This window comes from Ruditapes philippinarum, unplaced genomic scaffold, assembly GCF_026571515.1.
Source record: "Ruditapes philippinarum isolate M1 unplaced genomic scaffold, ASM2657151v2 ctg14_1_1_1_1, whole genome shotgun sequence".
NCBI lineage: Eukaryota > Metazoa > Mollusca > Bivalvia > Venerida > Veneridae > Ruditapes > Ruditapes philippinarum.
Window position 1 is genome coordinate 266,261 of NW_026851921.1, and position 21,594 is coordinate 287,854.

The 21,594-nt window shown below is 32.5% G+C and overlaps 1 protein-coding gene across 7 annotated transcripts in view; it reads right to left on the minus strand.

The window, feature by feature from the left end:
- The window catches only part of LOC132742732 (E3 ubiquitin-protein ligase HUWE1-like), a 90,923-nt gene that overhangs the window by 59,355 nt on the left and 9,974 nt on the right, over nucleotides 1-21,594 (minus strand). For 6 of the 7 annotated variants that reach the window (XR_009627467.1, XM_060731215.1, XM_060731226.1 and 3 more), the window contains exons 6-29: nucleotides 20,623-20,764; nucleotides 20,259-20,333; nucleotides 18,196-18,312; nucleotides 17,645-17,744; nucleotides 16,752-16,852; nucleotides 16,247-16,308; nucleotides 15,439-15,527; nucleotides 15,019-15,099; nucleotides 14,472-14,557; nucleotides 13,928-14,029; nucleotides 12,930-13,185; nucleotides 11,247-11,348; nucleotides 7,254-7,334; nucleotides 6,464-6,570; nucleotides 5,710-5,887; nucleotides 5,276-5,367; nucleotides 4,764-4,978; nucleotides 4,404-4,473; nucleotides 3,560-3,736; nucleotides 2,948-3,193; nucleotides 2,252-2,635; nucleotides 1,529-1,779; nucleotides 993-1,189; nucleotides 192-349 (exon numbers count right to left, since the gene is read on the minus strand). Coding sequence is in view for 6 of the 7 variants with exons in the window: in XM_060731215.1 (XP_060587198.1) it covers nucleotides 192-349; nucleotides 993-1,189; nucleotides 1,529-1,779; nucleotides 2,252-2,635; nucleotides 2,948-3,193; nucleotides 3,560-3,736; nucleotides 4,404-4,473; nucleotides 4,764-4,978; nucleotides 5,276-5,367; nucleotides 5,710-5,887; nucleotides 6,464-6,570; nucleotides 7,254-7,334; nucleotides 11,247-11,348; nucleotides 12,930-13,185; nucleotides 13,928-14,029; nucleotides 14,472-14,557; nucleotides 15,019-15,099; nucleotides 15,439-15,527; nucleotides 16,247-16,308; nucleotides 16,752-16,852; nucleotides 17,645-17,744; nucleotides 18,196-18,312; nucleotides 20,259-20,333; nucleotides 20,623-20,764 (3,469 nt within the window). In the remaining variant the exon portion in view is untranslated. The remainder of the gene's footprint in view (nucleotides 1-191; nucleotides 350-992; nucleotides 1,190-1,528; nucleotides 1,780-2,251; nucleotides 2,636-2,947; nucleotides 3,194-3,559; nucleotides 3,737-4,403; nucleotides 4,474-4,763; nucleotides 4,979-5,275; nucleotides 5,368-5,709; nucleotides 5,888-6,463; nucleotides 6,571-7,253; nucleotides 7,335-11,246; nucleotides 11,349-12,929; nucleotides 13,186-13,927; nucleotides 14,030-14,471; nucleotides 14,558-15,018; nucleotides 15,100-15,438; nucleotides 15,528-16,246; nucleotides 16,309-16,751; nucleotides 16,853-17,644; nucleotides 17,745-18,195; nucleotides 18,313-20,258; nucleotides 20,334-20,622; nucleotides 20,765-21,594) is intronic. The other variant, XM_060731220.1, reaches the window with a different exon arrangement.

Genomic DNA, 21,594 nt, shown 5'->3' on the forward strand with positions numbered 1-21,594 from the left:
GTTAACAACTAAATGTGAACGGACGACGGACGGACGACGGACAATCATCGATCCTAAAAGCTCACCCTGAGCATGCTCAGGTGAGCTAACAAACTAATGAAAAACTGGAAAACCAGCCATTCATATTTCTGAAAACGAACATCGAAGTATAACTTTATTTCAATTTTCAAAAAGATAAACGAATTGCATACCTTTTGAGCTCCAATGAGAAACTGAATGGGATCAAAGGGTACAAATCCTAGCTGAGTGGATTTAGCAGGAAGCTGGTGTGAGGATTCTAGCACCGTCTTTGGGTTCACCATCTTCTCTATCAACATCAGCCAAGCATCAAGAAACTCTCCAGTACCAACTGAAAAGATTTTTAAGTATTATATAAACATTTAAAGTACAGATGGCAATGGGTACCAATTTCAGTACTTTATTATTTGGTCATTCTTCAAATTGAGTACCTCGTTACATCAAGAAACTCTCCAGTACCAACTGAAAAGATTTTAGATAATATATAAACATTTCAAGATGGCAACGAGTACCCATTTCAGTACTTGGAGTATCTGCTCATTTTTCCAGTTTAGTACTTGGTTACTAGGGAGATTACTTAGTACTTTTAAAGAATGTAACTGTAATCTATCTAAAGTATCTTATAATCCATTTCTGTCAAACCCATCACAAGAACGAAGATGGTAATTCAAAATCATGACATCGTCCGCCATCCACTTTCGTTTATTTTCTTAATACACAGAATTGACTGAATATAAAAACCTTGATTTTGGGTATAATTAATTATCATTCAAAGCCATTAGCCCTAAGTTGTTTATATATCAAGTACCTTGTAACAGATTTATTGAACACTAATTCTAGGTAGTTGAATGCCATAAGCAACCAAAAATGATATAAGCAACAAAGTTGTTGTTAATTGTATACACCTGTCCAACTACATTGTATTGACAACCCATTTCTAAAGTATTGAATGATACACAAAGCCAGAATCTTACCTGGTAGATCTGGGTTTTCCAGGCCCTCGTCCAATGATACCTGTCCGTTGATGGAGAGAGCCCAGTTAAATGCCTGAAATAGAGCATCTTGCCCACCGCATGACAGGAATTTCTGTAGCATCAGATGATAAGGCTGTTTCTTGTCATCAAACAACATTGGGGAAGTAAACCCAACAGAACACACCAGGAATGTTAACCTATTAGCATAGAAACATACATTTTAGAATGGCTGAAAATGAGGGAAGAAATTGTTACAAAATCTTTGTTTTTTAATTATACTGACAATGTTTTAAAAGCACATAGCTGGCAACAATCGGGTAGATGTATAACCCATTTTTAGTCACTTAAATATCTGACATCATGGTAGCAAAATATTCAGACTACAATATCTAGTTCAATACATTTGTAATTCACTTATGTGTCCCATGTCCAAACTGACTAATTTTCATAGTGTTAACAATGAAATTGAATAAAATAAATGTTTAGAAACAACATCCCCCCCTACCAAAAAAACCCTACAGAGCTAGAGGTCGTACCTTAGTTTAGGATGTGGAGAATAGGAAGGTGGTTCCCATTTCAAGCCATCAGTAAGCAGCTTTGTGAGAGCCTTGGCTACAGACTGGGCTGCAGGAGTTGGGACTATTGGCATTGTAGGTGGTAACTGGTTCCCTCTCTGTCTCAGCCTTCCTCCAACAGATAGCTTCACAAGGAGACCAAATAATTCAGCCAGGGCCCGTCCTAATCTTGAGGAGACAGTCAGCAATGGTTTGAGCTGCTTCACTTGTGCCTGAATTCATTAAATCAGAATATTTAAATGTGAATCAATTGCATTCATGATAACATTGTACAAAATCATAAAGTTTTACATGCAAATATACTGTGTAAAAAAAATAAAATTGTAAATTCAGAAATTTTTGTATGGTTTCATATGACTTATTTCTAAAATTTAAGATTTTGGAGGGGAAAAAAATGGAGAAAATGTTTGCTTAATATCTAAGAAACATATCAATTTAACAGAGCTGAAAGTAGAAATTTGAGAGAATTTAACCTTGCCACTTTGTCTGAAATTTAGATTTCACGAAATATGGCACTGGTGAAAACGTCTAACATTACAGTAAATATTCAGAGAATAGATATTATCATTTAGTATCTCAAAAATGATCAAGAATTACTAATGTATACAAAATAATCCAAAGATAGAAATTTAAAATCTTGCTTTCAAATGTTTTTTTTTTTATATTTGTAAGCAAGATAATAACCTGTAAAGCTGGGGACAATTTTGATTTCTTGCTGTCTTTGTCGCTAGGTGTTGTTTCTTCTGTATCCATGGTTACTGGAGTATCCGAGGTGGACAGAGACTCCATGGCTTGGCTGACTCCATTACTGCCAGGACTGACGGAAGCTCGGGACATTGCGGTCTCTTCATCTTTACTGTCCGTCTCATTTTTGAAGTCTTTCGGTAACAACTTGCTCATATCTGATCGTCCAAATTCGCTGTTGGCAGGTAAAATGTCCTCACTACACAAAGCTAGGAGCACCGTGCTCTCCCAGACTAAGGACGTGTACAACTTACTGAGGCCAGAGAGAACCTCTAATCCTAGTTCCGAGCCCCAATGATTTACAGATATAGTCCTTATGTCAGTCTACAACACAAAAATTAGTAATGAAAATATCTCTAGTATGTTACATAACTAGTTCAACAGTATCTACACAAAACTTTTCTAAATAACTTTGCAAATAATTTTTTTATCGATAAATCAAATACAAAATGTACTTATACTTGCATTATCTGCCATAGTTTGTAACAAAACTTTGTAACAAGGCACAATACTGGTATTCTTCAGTCACAAAACAAAATACCATAGTTCATGCACAATGCATTTATGGGAAAAATGATTCAACTGTGACACATTTTCAATAGAAAGGTCTCCAAACTATGAAACAAGTATAATTACCTGTCCCATCTTACAGACATGAACAAACATCATGATGTAGGCATGAGCTGATGAAAGATAATGTAGTAGCGGTGTAGCATTTGGAGATAGTGTAGCATCTGGTATATGGGCTACACTTGCTAGCTCCCTCAGCAGTACCGAGCCTCCTGGTCCATCAAGGGGCCGATGAAGAGGTTCAAGCCCCTCAAGAACTGTATTCAGCTTTTTCAAACCTTCTTCAAGCACTTTAGGGTCTCTTAATAGCGTCTGTAAACATGGAGAAAAGTTTATGTCATGTTAAAGAAACATTTCTTCTACATGTAAAAATAAATCATTTCCTATAGATTGTCAAACCAGCAAGTTTTGTTTTCTTTCTCCCACTTTTGGGAACACAACTGGGCCTACCAAATATTTTGAGTTAAGCAATTATGCATTTTATAGTCATCTGAAGGTTTTAATAACATTGTGTGAAAAACTAACTCATTTCTGCCATTATCAACAAAACTGTTCATCAGACAGGAAATAATACTGTATGGATCTATGAATAGATACAGGAATGAACTTTCAATCAAATATTTCCTATCTTAGCTATTTAAGTTGTTTGAATAGGAATACTACCACTATATATCTCACCAGAATAGCTTTGCAAACACTGGCAACAGCCTGACAGGCTGGCGATGCTGGAAACTCAATGGGAAGGTTCGGCATACCAAGAATGTCCATCAGTTCTGGTAAACCATTCTGTCCGACAAATTCCCGACAATGATCATCTGTTGAGTTATTACTGAGAATAGCCTCCACAAACTTCATCTGTAAAAACATACATGTATATTATTACATACAGAACTAATCTATTGTATACTGTCCATTTGACAAAGAAAATGTCAACAGTTTAACTGCCATTATGCCCATCCAACGGTATACAGTGAGTAACAGGTGAAAGTAAAAAAAAAGTTTACATTTTTCCTCTAATTTTATGAATTACTTCACATGAACAATAAATAAACACCCAAAGGGAATTTATGTAAATATCAATCAGAATTAACCTGCAACGTTCAAATTACAGTTGGGCAATCTTCTTACATTTTATGCAGATTTATAATTTATCCTGACAATTTTCAAACATGAACTGTTGGTCAATCACCATTATTAGAGTCAATCTTGAGACTTCAGAAATATTTACTAAATTCGGTTTAAAATGACAATGGGAAAATGAGCATAATATCACTTTAAGAGGAATAAGCCTCAGCATGTTTCAAGCACCTTGATTTGTGCAAATTCTTTTATGATGTTTATACAAAAAATTAATTTATGATCAGAGGTGTGCTAGCTTTTACAAGATTTCTTTACTTGCATTTGGTTAAAAACTGTTCATCTAGTAGAAATAACATCCATTTTTACTTTAATTTTATAAATATAAAAATTTATTGCCCAATTCATTAATGTTATAACAGATTTCGTAAGAAGACGACATTACCACATTCAGTACGTAATCCATTAACGGTATGGCACGTTTGTCAGTACTCTCAGTAGTTGAACTCCCAGAACTGAAAACATTCAATAAAATCAATGAAATATGATTAAATAAAGTAACTATACAAATCTCATTCAAAACAGAAGGTTACATTTGACATTTTCTACCCAACATTTTTATTCTTCACAACTTCTAAACACTTACTGATCTTTAATTACAAGCTATGTAAATTTTCGTCTTGCCAATTATCCATTTTTTTATTATTTTTTTTTAAACCCCCACCCCATGTAGCTTTGCTAAACATAACAATGTAAACTTAATAATGTGCAGTTACAAAATGGCAAAATATATGACGATACTAACGGTTCAGAAGATTTGGACTCGGATGCATCCACTTCCTGTTGGGCCTGTGAACTTCCTGACGGTGCCATTTCCTCTTCCTCCTCCTCTTCATCAGATGAGCCACCATCTTGGGCCTGTGGTGAGCGTAGATTGAGGAGCATCTGCTCTGTCTTTGGCTGAGGTTTCTGGCATATGTACATATTGTCCCTACCCAGGGAGTTCACCTCTTGTAACAACTATATCAGAGAGTATCAAACAACTGTATATTGCATCATAAATATTCTTATATATAAAAACATACACACAAAACATTTCTTCGACTTTCAATTTGAGAGGATAATGGTGAAATTTCCAGCATTTTTCAGAACTATTGAAATGTTTTTAATTCAAATTGGGCTAAGAATCACACAATAAAATAAAAATATTTGCTTGAGTACAATTCTCTATCATCTTTTGTATATTTTTCCATTTTAAGAACAACACTCTTGAATCAAGTGAAATATCAATGAATAAACACAGTAAGTTTCACATACCCGAATGATTGCCTTTGTGGCATCTATGCGTAGAGAGGGTTGATGTCTCATCAGTTCATCCATGGCATTACCAAGGTTACTCGCTGTATCCCCTGAAAAAAGGGCCAAAGTGTAGTTTCAAAAAACAGTTTTATTGGCACCAGTAAATACTTCATATGCTTTGCTTTTTTCATATTTGGCACTTCTGTCAAGTCTATTCACACGAGTTGTAGGATTTTTGACTAGCAGCCCAGTCCTTGCATTTATATAAAGTTTGCCAACCCATTGCAGCACATTTACTTCAAAGTTACAAATAATTACATTATGACACTCGAAAGAAACAATAGTTTTTTTCCTCAACCTATTGTATGTTAAACATTTATTAAAAGGATTTCTATGTGCAACTTTTGTTTTGTTCAGAAATTTGGTACAAGTTATGTAATGTAAAGTCTTACCAAACGGGTCAGCACTTCTTCGCCTTCTCATAGCAGGTAAATAGTCTGGCGACAGCAAAACCTTAAATAGTCTCTCAAATGGCTGGCACTTGACGAAGGACTCTAACCCTCTAGCATTAAGACAGAGGGCGCTGAACACATTTGGTAACGAGGCTAGCACTTCTCTTGTAGCTGGTACCTATCATATGGCAATATAACAAAATATGGTCATAAATTTATGGGAGAAATATTTTACAGAAAAAAAAAAAATACAATAAGGGGAGTAATTCTAGAAGAGCTTCCTCTGTTTAATGATTTTTTCTCCTTTCAGATCAGGGTATAATTCTAAATAAATATTGACAAGCTCTCCAGCAGCATGTTATAACACTGAAAGAGAATTTTGAATAAACTTTTCAGACAACTAAGATACTTCATTATGACTGACAACACAGTTTTTTTTAAATATCTTTGAAAAATCTGGATAGCCTGTAGAAACTCTGCCTATTACACAAAACCCAAGATTAAAGTTTATATTTTACTAATAACCTTCTCACTTTCAACACACCTGTTCCCTGTACAAACAGTACAATCTATTTGCCAACAGAACAGGTATACCCATTATTGCAATGTATGATGTGAAATTTTTCTAGCAAATACACTGTTATCTTACAATAGTTCTTGCAGTGAAAGAGTTAATAATCTCGTTCTTTTAGACGAGTCGATAACTATAACTACAAGTAACTATAACTAGGTGATAAGATATAAAGTATTTTACATCTTTGATCAGAAGAGCATGAAGAACAACATCAGTGAGACCATTATCTTGTAAAGAGGAAAGGAGAGACGGTTCCTGGAATACATACACTGTAACCACATCGGTCGCTGAAATATACAACAATACAGCAAACATTTAACAACATCTATTGTGTAAGTAAATCATGACATAATTATTATCTAGTTACCTAGTTTTGTTTGACAATGATTATGGCTAAAGCACCAACAGTAAATGTACAAAACAACTTTCCACCAACCACAAATGCTTATCTGTGTATTGTATATATGTGTGATACAAGTGGTGTTTGCATTCAACATTATTAAAAGCATATATATCACAGTACCTCACCAAGCTGGTCTGAAGACCTTATTTGAAACAAATCCTCTTATAATAACAAGCTATCTATACAGGAGTTCACTAAACAGTTTTATGAAAAGCAAGTATCTAGTAAAACAAGTTCAAGAAAAAGGTGCCAACTTAAAACCAATAAACAATAAAAATAGTTTTTAGTTGAGATTTCCAGAGTAAAGTAAAGTTAAGGTAATACTAGTTCAACTTTGTGAAGGTATACAACAACAGCTGGTCAATACTACAACCAAATCAACCCACACATTTGTGCAATCTGACAAGACAATAATTGCCTTATATGACAAATTTAGATTTGAATTTTATGGAATTTACTGTCATCTAAAATGTACCGTCAAGACTTAAAATCAAGTCATCTATATTGTTTTCAAAACTGAAACCAATTCAAAAGGAAAAGGGAGAAAATCATAATGATAAAACTTACCTAGGAGAAATAAAGATGGTCCATAATATTCAGCATTACTTATAATATGCTTTAACGACTTCGGTAGAGACCCTTCCATTACTGAAAACATAATGAAAACAGACATGTACATATATGTATACACAGTTGACATTTGTAGTGAAAGCCCTCAATAAGCTGGAAGTGGTTTTTTACTCTAATCATTCACAAGTCATTACTGGCAATAAGTTGTTCATATCATGCACAAATAAACATGCTAACACTATCGGAAATTTTTCTATATATAAACAAAGAAGGCCCGAAGCATGCATTATTCTGCAACAATGCACTCGCCGTTCTATTATCTCCCTGTGTATTTTCACATTGAGGGCGCAGGCGCAATTTTGTTTGAAAAATCTGATAATAAAAAAATAAAAAAAAATAATTGTGAAACTATCTAGAATGAAAGAAAATGGTCTAACTAAGAAATTGAATCCAAACACCAATATATTTAATTCAATTGTCAACGCTGTACAGACGTTTAAAAGTGTTGTTTACGTGACGTCACAATGTATCGCCAAACAGCACATGCAAAACAATCAAATCATGTAGGCTATTTTAATGTCGCAAACGAGTTAAGTTTTACATTTATTTCACATTTAGTAATTTGTATTTCGCTTGAAAAATTATTGAGTGAAATAAAATAAACAAACAAAGTTTTATCAACGTTTTTAAAATTCTTTAAAATTCAAAATGTTTCAATACACAGTAGATTTATCGACAGTTTTTCAACCCACTGGAACAGCCTTTAAAGGACGTTTCTATTCGAAAACTCTAAGGCGAAAACAGATTTAACCACCAAACATAAAGTCCAACTTTATAATAATAATTATATTTTTTCTTCACATGTTAGAATGGAAATAGATATTAATTCTTCATGCATTATTGTATAATAATGCACATTTTTCTTTCAAATGCTTTGTAATTAATCACTCGGGCCTATCGGCCTTCGTGATTATTACTACGCAAAATGTTTTTTTACTATCTACATGTCAGATCAAAATCATTGTACATCAGACCTGTTATTTTAATAAACACTGAAAACAAAAAAAAACTATTACCCAACTGTAGATGAAAATGCCCATAAATATTTTTACAGTCAGATTGAAAATGTAAAATCAAACAATTCTAAATTGTGCAAATGACCTATAAAGGATATCTCGTACACATGAATGCCATTCATACACCATCTCTTGTTTAAATTTTTGAAATATTTATTAAAGAACTTATGTAATTATTTTTACCAACAAACTCAGTTTGAAAGTGTAAAATCAAACAGTTTTTATTTTGCATTCTGCCCTGTCGCAAATGACCCATAAAGGACATCTCGTACACATGAATGCATTTATCCACCATCTCTGTTTTTTTTTGAAATATTTATAAAAGAAGTTATGTCTGAAAATATTTTTGCCAACAAACAAAAATAGCTTGAAAGTGTAAAATCAAACAGTTTTTATTTTGCATTCTGCCCTGTCGCAAATGACCTATAAAGGACATCTCGTACACATGAATGCATTTACCAACCATCCCTGTTTTAATTTTTGAAATATTTATAAAAGAAGTTAATGTCTGAAAATATTTTTGCCAACAAACAAAATAGTTTGAAAGTGTAAAATCAAACAGTTTTTATTTTGCATTCTGCCCTGTCGCAAATGACCTATAAAGGACATCTCGTACACATGAATGCATTTACCAACCATCCCTGTTTTAATTTTTGAAATATTTATAAAAGAAGTTAATGTCTGAAAATATTTTTGCCAACAAACAAAATAGTTTGAAAGTGTAAAATCAAACAGTTTTTATTTTGCATTCTGCCCTGTCGCAAATGACCCATAAAGGACATCTCGTACACATGAATGCATTTACCAACCATCCCTGTTTTAATTTTTGAAATATTTATAAAAGAAATCAATGTCTGAAAATATTTTTGCCAACAAACAAAATAGTTTGAAAGTGTAAAATCAAACAGTTTTTATTTTGCATTCTGCCCTGTCGCAAATGACCCATAAAGGACATCTCGTACACATGAATGCATTTACCAACCATCCCTGTTTTAATTTTTGAAATATTTATAAAAGAAGTTAATGTCTGAAAATATTTTTGCCAACAAACAAAATAGTTTGAAAGTGTAAAATCAAACAGTTTTTATTTTGCATTCTGCCCTGTCGCAAATGACCCATAAAGGACATCTCGTACACATGAATGCATTTACCAACCATCCCTGTTTTAATTTTTGAAATATTTATAGAAGAAGTTAATGTCTGAAAATATTTTTGCCAACAAACAAAATAGTTTGAAAGTGTAAAATCATAACAGTTTTTATTTTGCATTCTGCCCTGTCGCAAATAACCTATAAAGGACATCTCGTACACATGAATGCATTTACCAACCATCCCTGTTTTAATTTCTGAAATATTTATAAAAGAAGTTATGTCTGTAATTATTTTTGCCAACAAACAAAATAGTTTGAAAGTGTAAAATCATAACAGTTTTTATTTTGCATTCTGCCCTGTCGCAAATGACCTATAAAGGACATCTCGTACACATGAATGCATATACCAACCATCCCTGTTTTAATTTTTGAAATATTTATAAAAGAAGTTAATGTCTGAAAATATTTTTGCCAACAAACAAATTAGTTTGAAAGTGTAAAATCAAACAGTTTTTATTTTGCATTCTGCCCTGTCGCAAATGACCTATAAAGGACATCTCGTACACATGAATGCATTTACCAACCATCCCTGTTTTAATTTTTGAAATATTTATAAAAGAAGTTAATGTCTGAAAATATTTTTGCCAACAAACAAAATAGTTTGAAAGAGTAAAATCAAACAGTTTTTATTTTGCATTCTGCCCTGTCGCAAATGACCCATAAAGGACATCTCGTACACATGAATGCATTTACCAACCATCCCTGTTTTAATTTTTGAAATATTTATAGAAGAAGTTAATGTCTGAAAATATTTTTGCCAACAAACAAAATAGTTTGAAAGTGTAAAATCATAACAGTTTTTATTTTGCATTCTGCCCTGTCGCAAATAACCTATAAAGGACATCTCGTACACATGAATGCATTTACCAACCATCCCTGTTTTAATTTTTGAAATATTTATAAAAGAAGTTATGTCTGAAAATATTTTTGCCAACAAACAAAATAGTTTGAAAGTGTAAAATCAAACAGTTTTTATTTTGCATTCTGCCCTGTCGCAAATGACCCATAAAGGACATCTCGTACACATGAATGCATTTACCAACCATCCCTGTTTTAATTTTTGAAATATTTATAAAAGAAGTTATGTCTGTAAATATTTTTGCCAACAAACAAAATAGTTTGAAAGTGTAAAATCATAACAGTTTTTATTTTGCATTCTGCCCTGTCGCAAATGACCTATAAAGGACATCTCGTACACATGAATGCATATACCAACCATCCCTGTTTTAATTTTTGAAATATTTATAAAAGAAGTTTATGTCTGTAAATATTTTTGCCAACAAACAAAACAGTTTGAAAGTGTAAAATCATAACAGTTTTTATTTTGCATTCTGCCCTGTCGCAAATGACCCATAAAGGACATCTCGTACACATGAATGTCATTCATACACCATCTCTTTTTTAATTTTTAAATATTTATAAAAGAAGTTATGTCTGCCCTGTCGCAAATGACCCATAAAGGACATCTCGTACACATCAATGCATTTACCAAAGGACATCTCGTACACATGAATGCATTTATCCACCATCTCTGTTTAAATTTTTAAATATTTATAAAAGAAGTTATGTCTGCCCTGTCGCAAATACCTATAAAGGACATCTCGTACACATGAATGCCATTCATACACCATCTCTGTTTTTATAATTTACCATTTCCATACAACTTTCAATTGAATTGTTCATAATATGAAAAGAAAATTGAAAGTCCATTACCTGACAGCTTAAGAAATGAATAAAAATGATACAAAGTAGAAAATACTTACAGTGCCTCATACTTTCTGAAAACGATGGATCTGGTATGGCCTTCTTTAAGAAGTTTAGCATCGACTTCAATAGTGCAGCCCTCTGAGGAAAACACTGACGACCTTAAAAATAAATGTAAGCTTACAAATTTAACACACTTTAATACATTTCTGAGATACAAAAATTATCTATTACTAGCATAAGTGAAAAGAAAAGTAGCATAAACATAGCACTAATTACTAAGTTAAGTAACTTCATTGCTAGTCATTTTTTAATATCTTAGATAAAATTAACATCTGAATTTATCTTTAAAATAATCTATTAAAGACTCTGTCAAAAAAAGGTAACAATTACTTACATGTTTAATCAAAAACATAACTGTCTATTCATCAATTTTTGATATTTAATATTTCTATTAAAGATGAGACTAATAAACATATAGCCCTTAAACTGCTGGAATTTACAGTGACAAATAGTTCTAGAACTATATTATATATATTGCGTATGGTTATCATAAAATAATAACTTCTCAGTTGTATGATTGGAAGAAAAGGTTGAATTTTGCCTCTTTCTATTCACATACATCCCTAATACTTAACCTGCTGGAAATGAGTGATAAACCTCTGCCAATAATATTAATGAAGTCTCACCTGGCTCTATACTGTGGACAGTTAAATCTAGGGATTAAACGATGATCGAGTATAATCGATAATTGATCGTTTATAGGACCGATTAGCGATGATCGAATACAAAGTTCAATAATCGATCATCGGTTATTTATCTTCTTGCTGTTACTTAAGTGACTCACTGTATTATAACAACACTTTAAATTAAAGCCAGCTTTGGTTTACCCAATAATTTTCATTAAAATGAATGAGAAAGCATACTGGTGACCATGAGGTTAATAGTTGACAGTGAGGCATTCTAGTTTACAGACATACTATGCTCAAATTTGAAATTAGAAAATTGCTACACAGTCTATTTTTAAATATGAAATAAACATGTTTTGACTTCAAACAAAGAAGATATGCATAAAATTATTCTACACACTAAACTAAAGATGGTTACAATATAAATATATAGTGTCATTAAAAAAACCTGGCATTTTTATTAATGACCAACTTCTCTTGTTCCCATACATAGCTTATTCATTCCTTTATTGGAATTGAGACATAATAATTTCATAGATATAATGAATTTATTTGATTAAAATATTTTACTCAAGGATGAACATAAGCATGAGTAACTAGTTTATTTCAGTTGATTAAGTGGTAGTTACACAAAATATAGAATATTAATGGAATTCTTATAAATATTAAAGCATGATATGTGCATTGTGCATATTTACTTTGTTATCATAAATGTTTTGATTATATAATCGATGATTGATCGAAAAAGGTTGTTCGATTATTTTCGATGATCGATTATGATTTTTGTCCGATTAAGAAACCCTAGTTAAATCTTTGTATTTTGATATTGAAATTCCTTAAAGTTTTAATGGACTGTTTGTAATTCAAATCGGGGCAAATCCACTTCACACATTCATCAGCTTACAGGTTAACAATATTATTAAGTAATTACCATGCTCTATATTGTTGACAGTTTGATCTTTGTATTTTGATAATGAAATCTCTTCATGTTTAAAAGGACTGTTTCAAACAAATTTAGCATCTAACAGGTTAACAGTATTATTAAGTAATTACCAGTTTTTGCAGCAGAATAATCTGGTAGAGATGACTGACTAGCACCAGCAGCAGCACCTGTAGATGTAGAAGGCTGTGGTTCATCAACACTAGTTCCCTGGTCTTCCATTGATTGAGAATCACCGGCTTGTTCTGGGCTCACAGCATCCGTTTCCATGGCAAGAGGAGGCGACTCTGGCTGTAAATCCATGGATGAGTCGAGACGATTTGGACGGATTTCAAACGGTTGAACTTGGCGACAGATACTTACTTCATGCTGTGGAAACAAAAAAAACAGTAACAAATAATTTCCTAAATAGACAGTAGTTTTTTTCAACCTAAACATCTTGTGAGAAAAAGCTAATTTGAGAAAGAAAAAGGCTGGTGAAAGTTCAGAATTTCGGGAAAACTGCATGATTTTAAAAAAAATTCCATTGGGAACAGGCCTTTTATACGCCTTTATTATAGAAGGTGAAAAATCACTCGTAGTTTTGTTTTGGGTTTTATGTCACATCGACACAGTATAGGTCATATCGCGACGTTCCAGCTTTACTGGTGGAGGAAGACCTCAGGTGCCCTTCCGTGCATTATTTCAGGCACGAACGGGCACCTGAGTAGAACCACCGACGTTCCGTAAGCTAGCTGGATAGCTTCCTCACATGAAAGAATCCAAAGTCCCTGTCGGGATTCGAACCCACAGCGGTGAGGGGCAAGTGGTTTGAAGTAAACGACCTTAACCACTCGGCCACGGACGCCCCTCGTAGACATTATAACATTTCTAGCAGTTTATTCAATCAATCAACATTTCACATCGTTTGTGAGGAGAGAGAAATTTATTTACATAATTTTATATTAGTAAAATTGATGATTAAAAGATGGACTTCCTCCTATACTTTCAAACTAAATTTCAATGAAGTAATGGAATTTGATTTTATTAAAGAACAAGATCCTACTTATTTTCTACACTGTAATATGTTTATTTTATGCTTGACGAGTGAACCTGATTTTAAGATACCTACCTCTAATCTATTTATAAATGCCTGTAATCCACCTTGTGTCTGAAAGGCTGCCATGTCTAAATTTGTTATCAGGTCCACAACTCGAACAGCACGGGTAGCAAACTGTGGCAACATAATAAATAAATTATCAACTACTTTACTTAAAATATGTTGTCTTACAAAACTAGTCAACATGTGCAATGCAATGATTTTTGTGCTCACTAATGTCAGCCATGTTACACACCGCCATGTCTCAAGATACAATGTGAAATGAAGAGAAAAATACAGGATGTATTTCTCCTTTTCAATAGGGGTCCAAATATATTCTAAAATTAACTCAAAATGGTAAATCTGACTAAGACAAGCAGTATGATACAAAAGCAGGCATTGAAAAAAAATTTTTTTAAGGTCACTAGTCCTGCAAAGACGAGTAGCTTCTAAATCCAATGTGCAGGCAACATTTTTATACTTGTCTTGCATCAAATTCTCTTAAATTCCACTTGTAATTACAAGCAGATGAGTGGAATTTTTGATCTCTAAAAAGTTTAGAAAACAGTAGACTCACAGTTATGTGATCATGACCTTCTCCATACCAGTTGATCACTTTGAGCAAAGATTCCATCATACCACAGGACACTAACGCCTCCACACCTACAGTCACAAATTATATTACAATAATAACTGTAAGGAAGGAAATGTTTTAACTTAAATTCTTGAATTAACATGAATAAATGTAAGAACAGTGAATTTGGTCAGATAAATTTCATATTTAGCATACAGAGTCCAAAAATGTCAGGGATCGTTACCACAAGGAAGCATATGATATGTGTTCAAGATTACAGTGACCTTGACCTTCAACTTTGTCATCTTAAATAATTATGAATATCTTCCAGACATTTTTTCATTAAGTCTAAAGAATGGAGATCTATCAAACCTGAAGAAGGTATTGAGAGTTACTATGACCTTGACCTTTTACCTACGGTCCTAAGGAATAATAAAAAACACTAAGGTTCTTTATGAGTAATTTAACTGAAACTGAACTTGCCAAAAACATATATAACAGTACTATCTTGTAATGATGAGAATTTATCAATTGTCATGTAAGAAATTACCATTTTCATAGCTTGCCAAATGGTAGAGGAACGAGAACAAGGCAGTTGCATAGGGCTGTGGAAAAGCTTTCATCTCTGAATCTACAAATGAAAGAATGGTTATAGAAGTCAAATTCTCGATGATGTCTTCATACACTATGTATCAAACTTATTATTAAATGTATGGAATTATATCAAATATAATCTGTTTTTGTCATAAAATTAATAAATCGTAAAAAAATCCCTTTAAATCAGACAAAACAGATAAAGTATGTCTTATATAATGTTATGTTCATGTTATGTATATTGTTTAAGGTTAATTACAAGAAATATAATCTGTTCAATTTTGTCAGAAAATTAAGAAATAGATACTGTTACGTTCACTTAAGTGCAATGTTTAAGATAAGGATAAGACTGAAAGAAAAAGATAAAACATGTTACCTGTCATGTGTTGTATACAATTCCTGACTAGTACAGGAAGGAAGCCATGATAAGATGCCGCTCCCGTAGCATCTATAATATTGGTCAATCTGAAACAAATAATTTATGTCTCTGTATAGTTTACAGCACATATATGTACATATGTAAATCGTTATGTCTAAAATATCATTAAATTATGCCATAATCTTATAAATCTCCACCCCAAGTTGGAAACAAATGAAACAATAGGCAAATATCGGATTGATAACATGCAAATTTCCTGAATGGAATTGTCCAACCCGTTACGAAAAAAGTCTGTAATCACTAATATGAATATCCGTTTGAAATTTAAAAACTGATCTGCCAACAATATAAGAGTCTGTTCAGATTGTAAGCATATACAACCTGGCCTTAACACTAAACTAGTGACATAGCCAATTGGTGCATTCAAATCCTATAAAGGACTTTGAATTCTTTTATGTGAGGAAACTATCTAGACAGCTTAAGGATGCTCCATGGTTCTACTCGGGTACTGCCTGTGCCTAAAATAATACACCAAGGAGCATATGATGTCTTCCTCCACAAATAAAACCTGGAATGTCACCATATGACATGTACAGTGGACAAAAAAATCCCACAATATTGATCGAATGCTATACAAAAAGAATCTTGCATTTTCTTTTTTGATTTGCAGAGAAAAGCTATTGCCGAATGTGGATGAAAATCTAAGGACAATGTTACATAACTGCTCTTCAGTATATGACTAAAGAACGGTTTCAACCTGTATTATAGCCAATTAATTCTATCATTTACATAAACTAGAACTTACTTTGGGTTCCTTTCAAGATGTATTATTGAAGTCAAAGTTCTCAATGCAGCACTTTTAATATCCTGAAAAATGTATGTAATGTTAATGTATTGTAACTAAAAAGAGGCAAATCTTATTTAAGCCATAAAATTTGAGAGATCCTAAACATTTAAATTTTACATTTGTTAAATAGCAAGTAAAAACACATTATCTGTTAACATTGCATGATTCATGATCACTAACTTAACATACCTAGGTTCTAGATTTTAAACACACAAATGAAAATTAGGAAACATCTAGCATTTTAAAAATCAAATTAATCAAACTTATTATCTGCACTTGCCATGTTTGTGCTAAAAATTAGCTTACTTTCTAACACTATTCCTCAGTCACTAAAACATTTTACATCCTTTTCCCATATCATTTCTTCTAGACATTTGATTGGTATTATAAGAATTGCCAGTCAAAAACACGGTCATAACCATTAGGTTTGTGAGATATAAAAATAGTTAACAAGTCCACTTACCACTAGATTTTCCTTCTTTAATTCTACAATATCTACAAGTTCCTCTATAAAGCCAGGGTATAACAGTGAGTTGATATTTTCTTGCATCGCATTTGAGTACACTGTAAATATAACGATTAATGTCTCAAATAAATCCAAATTATATTGGGCAATAAGATAAAGCTACCAGTAAAACAAGAGCTGTCAGTAGGACAGTGTGTTCCACTATTCTCAGTGCTTGATAGTAAAACTAAAAGCCTAGATAATGTAGAATTTTCTAAGTTCAAAAAGGGCCATAATTCTGTCAAAATCCATGTTAGAGTTATGGACCTTGGACAGTGACCTCCTATTATGCTCTCAAGTAAGTGTATGAGGTTTCCACCCATTCTTTTCAGAAATTTTGAAAGTACCAACTTGCAGCGAAAAACTTAACAAAAGTATGATGCTGACACCTGGGTGAATACAATAGATCTCCCTATTCTACATAAAGGCGAGTTAAAAATGTACAAAGAAACTTCAATGTTTTTTATCAATGTTGCACCTATTGAAATGCAATTTTCCCTAAAGAAATAAAATTTCATCAAGCGCGCAGGACAAATCTCTTGAAATTTCAATAAAGCCTTTCAGCATTATCTTCAACAGGCATCTTGTAACATTGTCATTTATGACATAACATACTTTTATCTAAAAATTTAGTTTTGTTTCAATTGTTGGGTTATACAATTGTTTCACAGTAATTCAGTAAGTTAACAGCATTTAATCGGTAAAACAAATAACACTCAGATATTGAATCTGAAAGTTTAAATAAAGATGCTATGATATACAGGATATATTTTGTAACAAGAACATTTTGCTTTAACTCTTTGCGACAACCATTCTGTCTTGTAAATTTAATTCTTTCTAAGCCTACATACCTAGAATAGCTATAGACTGTAACCTCGCTTGTACACACTGAACCCTACATTCATGTTTTGTGAAAAGGTGCGCCAGTCTGATGTGTGTATATAACAATGTCTGAAATAAGAATTCAAAACAACAGTTAATCACCAAACACAATTAAAACAGGGCATTGCCACTCACAAAAGTCATGTCCAAAAGAACAAATACACAGCAAGATCTTATTGTTTTTGTTCTCTTGAAATTTAAAACAAGATTAACGTTAGTAAATATAACTAGTAATAACAATCAAATTGTTCTTGTAAATACATAATTTCTCAGATTTTCATTATCAGAATTTAACTCAGAAAATTAAAGAACACTTAACTATAGTGTCAGATACAAATTTGGTACCTTTAACCATGCCAGACAGGATATTCAATTTAAAATCTTTTTTACTAAATATTTCATTTGTTGGCTTTTCCACTCGATATATAGTTTCTAAATATAACTTTCGTGGAGAAATTTCATTTTGAGATTCATTTGCAGTTTTTTCCCCATAATAATTTTATTCCTAGTATATTTTTACCTGTTTATTTTCTGGTATTCTGTATTTACTGACTAGCTCTTCCATAATCTGCGATGGTAACTGCTCATACTGGTCCACATTTTCAATATGTATAGACGTAATAATATTTGATGTACCCTGTAATATACAACACATACGTTGTGCATCGTTGACCATATTCTCATCATATAAATTATAATAATAACACTGTTAGTGTACATTTCATATTGCTTAGTTGCCGGAATTTTTCACAAAAATTCTTGCTATTATTTCACAGACACAAACTATGTAAAAACACAAAGCCAAAAGTGCCATATCAAGCTATTAAGATGCTATTTTTAGCAATATCAGACATAAATGCAAGCATGTGACAGGTCATGGGTTTATTTAATGCCATACTTAACATTCCTATACTTTGGTTGAATTTTTATCCAAAAATCTTTTTTATTCCATCAATTACAGCCAATTATATCTTTAAACTATTTTAAACTGCTATCGAATACCCGATAGTTTTAATGTTTCACAAATGCTACAGTAATCTGTATTACTAAGAATGTGGAATAAATACAAATGTCATGCAAATACACTGTATCTATATACAATCAGGGCTCATCCGGAAGGGCGATTCAGGCGAAAACTTCGCCGTGTATATTTCCATTTCGCTCTCCCAATTGATCAAAGAGAAGTCAACATCGCCGATAAAATCTTAATTCCCAAAGACTAATTACTTGGCGATGTAAAGAGCAGAGATTGTATCCGCCCATATGACGACTGCTAATTATCATTATCCAATCAGAGCGTCGCTTTATACTACCCTTCTACCTGTATGCAAAGCGATAGACCGCCTACTCTAAACAGTAAATAATGAGAGCATCGGCCCGAAACGGGTATAATTGTGTGACAGTTTTGCGAGTTTAATACGGGATTAGGCGATAATTATAGATTGTTTTTTCCCCGATCATCTAAACACGTGCATATCTTCCCTAATTGATATACACGCGGTGTTTAACCCGAGTAATGGCGATGTGCAATGGGTTTTTCACGGCTATCACAAAACTGTTAGTCAATTAAAAATAATCAATTTCATTAATGATCAGCGACCGGATTAAAAACTTAATTATAGTTTTGAATGATTTCAGTCCGTTAACATGAATTAAAAATTGTTATGTCGCTCACATCATGGCTACAGGGCAAAATGCCCAAACCTAGCAGTAAAAGAAAAACTACGAATCATGATCGGCATGCTACATATCGGTCGTATGTACATGTATACATGGAGTTGAATAGACTGTATATCTGTGATGTATATAACAACAAATTTTGTCAGGAAAGAAGTGTTCTTATAGTTTCAATATATATATTTGTTCTAATGTCATAAATATGACGCTCATATTAAGATTTATCAATATTGTAAATTTCAAAAAGCATTATTTATAAAGATATTATGAGTTAAACATTTCATGAAAATAAAGGGAGGTAATTAGAAATCTATTTTCTATAATTTATCAGTCAATTTTTTCAATAAGAAATGAATGTATATAATTTTAGTGATCAAATATAATGTGCACAAATGTTTGCAGTACATATTTTACATATTCTTCGATGTTTGAAAATTGTTTTATAAGCATAATTATATGCACATAAATGTGACATTACATCATACAAGATCTTAAAAGAATTTCTGTAATCATTTTAACAGAACAGACAGATATTGTTCAGCAATATCCAATGCAACTTTATCTTCTAATAAAAGTGAGGAATGTATATAATAAAAAATTAATTTATTCATCATACTTTTTCTTACACATTATTATCAATAAATCTACATGAAAATAAATAAACAAATATTTAGAGAAAGCTTATAAATAGATTAATTGTGTTTATATTATAGTTAAAGGATGTATAGCCATGCATGTTAATGCATACACATTGGGTTCTTTCCCTTCTCCCTATTTTTCGCGAGGAAGTCACTTCTCCCTAAAATTTCCCCCCAGGATGAGCCCTGACAATTATATTCTTTATATTCCAGAACTGTTATCAACAATTATAACATACACATTATGATAACTCCTAACAAACCATACCTTTCTTGAATTTTTCTCCTCTGAATTTTCATGATAAAATTCGAAGTGGAGCGTTGTTGCGCTTGTTGGAAAACTCTGAAAACATTCAGACAAAGAAAATGAGCTGGTAGCTAAATTAAACCATCCTGATAAGAACAACCCCCCTTTAACTTAAAATAAGAAAGTCTTAAATCGAAGCAAAACATGTCCATTATATAAAATCAGTGGTGATCAGGTTCAAACGACTAAAATTGAGAAAAAAGGTCTAAAAATCAAGGTTTTAGAAAAACCTTCCTTCTTGTCACATCTTATTTCTGACAGTTTTACTTAAAAGATATTCTACCCATTTCTAAAATGATAAAAATAATGATGAAAAAAAACTAACTGATATTGGAATATCCAAACAGCACTCAGCAAGTCCAAACCCATTATCTTTGCCACCCCAGCTCTCTGCAAGGTGGGTCAGGTGTACAATCAAACCTTGCTTCTTATCTGAGCCAAGTCTTGTAATAAAATTTGATCTTTTGCTGTAAAAAAATAATAATAAATAATAACTCAATCATTTCAATTTCATACAGCATACAATACAGGGCTCCAGATAAGATGCGTATACGCGTAAATTACGCATGGAAATAACACGTTTACGCATTCAAAACAAAATTTAAGCGTATGAAAACGCACACAAAATTCAGGTTACGCATTGAGCAACATTTCTTTCGCATAAACGTAACCAAAAGTAAACTCGGTGATTATTTCGTCTGAACGCTTTGCAAGCGTCTACCGGTAACTTCCTGTAGTTCCGACCATCATCGTTTGTTATCGTATGGTGGTGGAATTAACTTCGTAACTATGAATGCTTTGCAACGTCTAACGGTAACTTCCTGTAGTTCCGACTATCATCGGTTATTATCGTATGTATAGTAAGGTCGTGGAATTAACACAATTTCATAAACATCCGGTACAATGTCGCTGTCAAATTGACTCGTATTTTAAGCTGAAACAAAATCGACCGGAAAGTAATTGTGAAGGTTATAATTAATGAAATAATTAGCGCTGCCACGTATGAGCAACAAAAACATTCCTCAGGTTCAGATAAAACGTATGCTGTTTGGAAATGCAAGATTATAAGAAATGACTTTGACATATCTTTTATTACAAGTATAATAATACAATATACATGGAAGCATATTAAATGTTTTACTCTTTTACAAACATTTTAAGGAGTAAAAATACTCCTGCAAAATTTCAGATTTCAAGTTTTACTCATTCACAAAAAAATCAATGAGTAAATACTCAATGCCCTAAAAAATTATCTGGAGCCCTGCAATACTGAAGAATTTCAAGATATTCATAAACA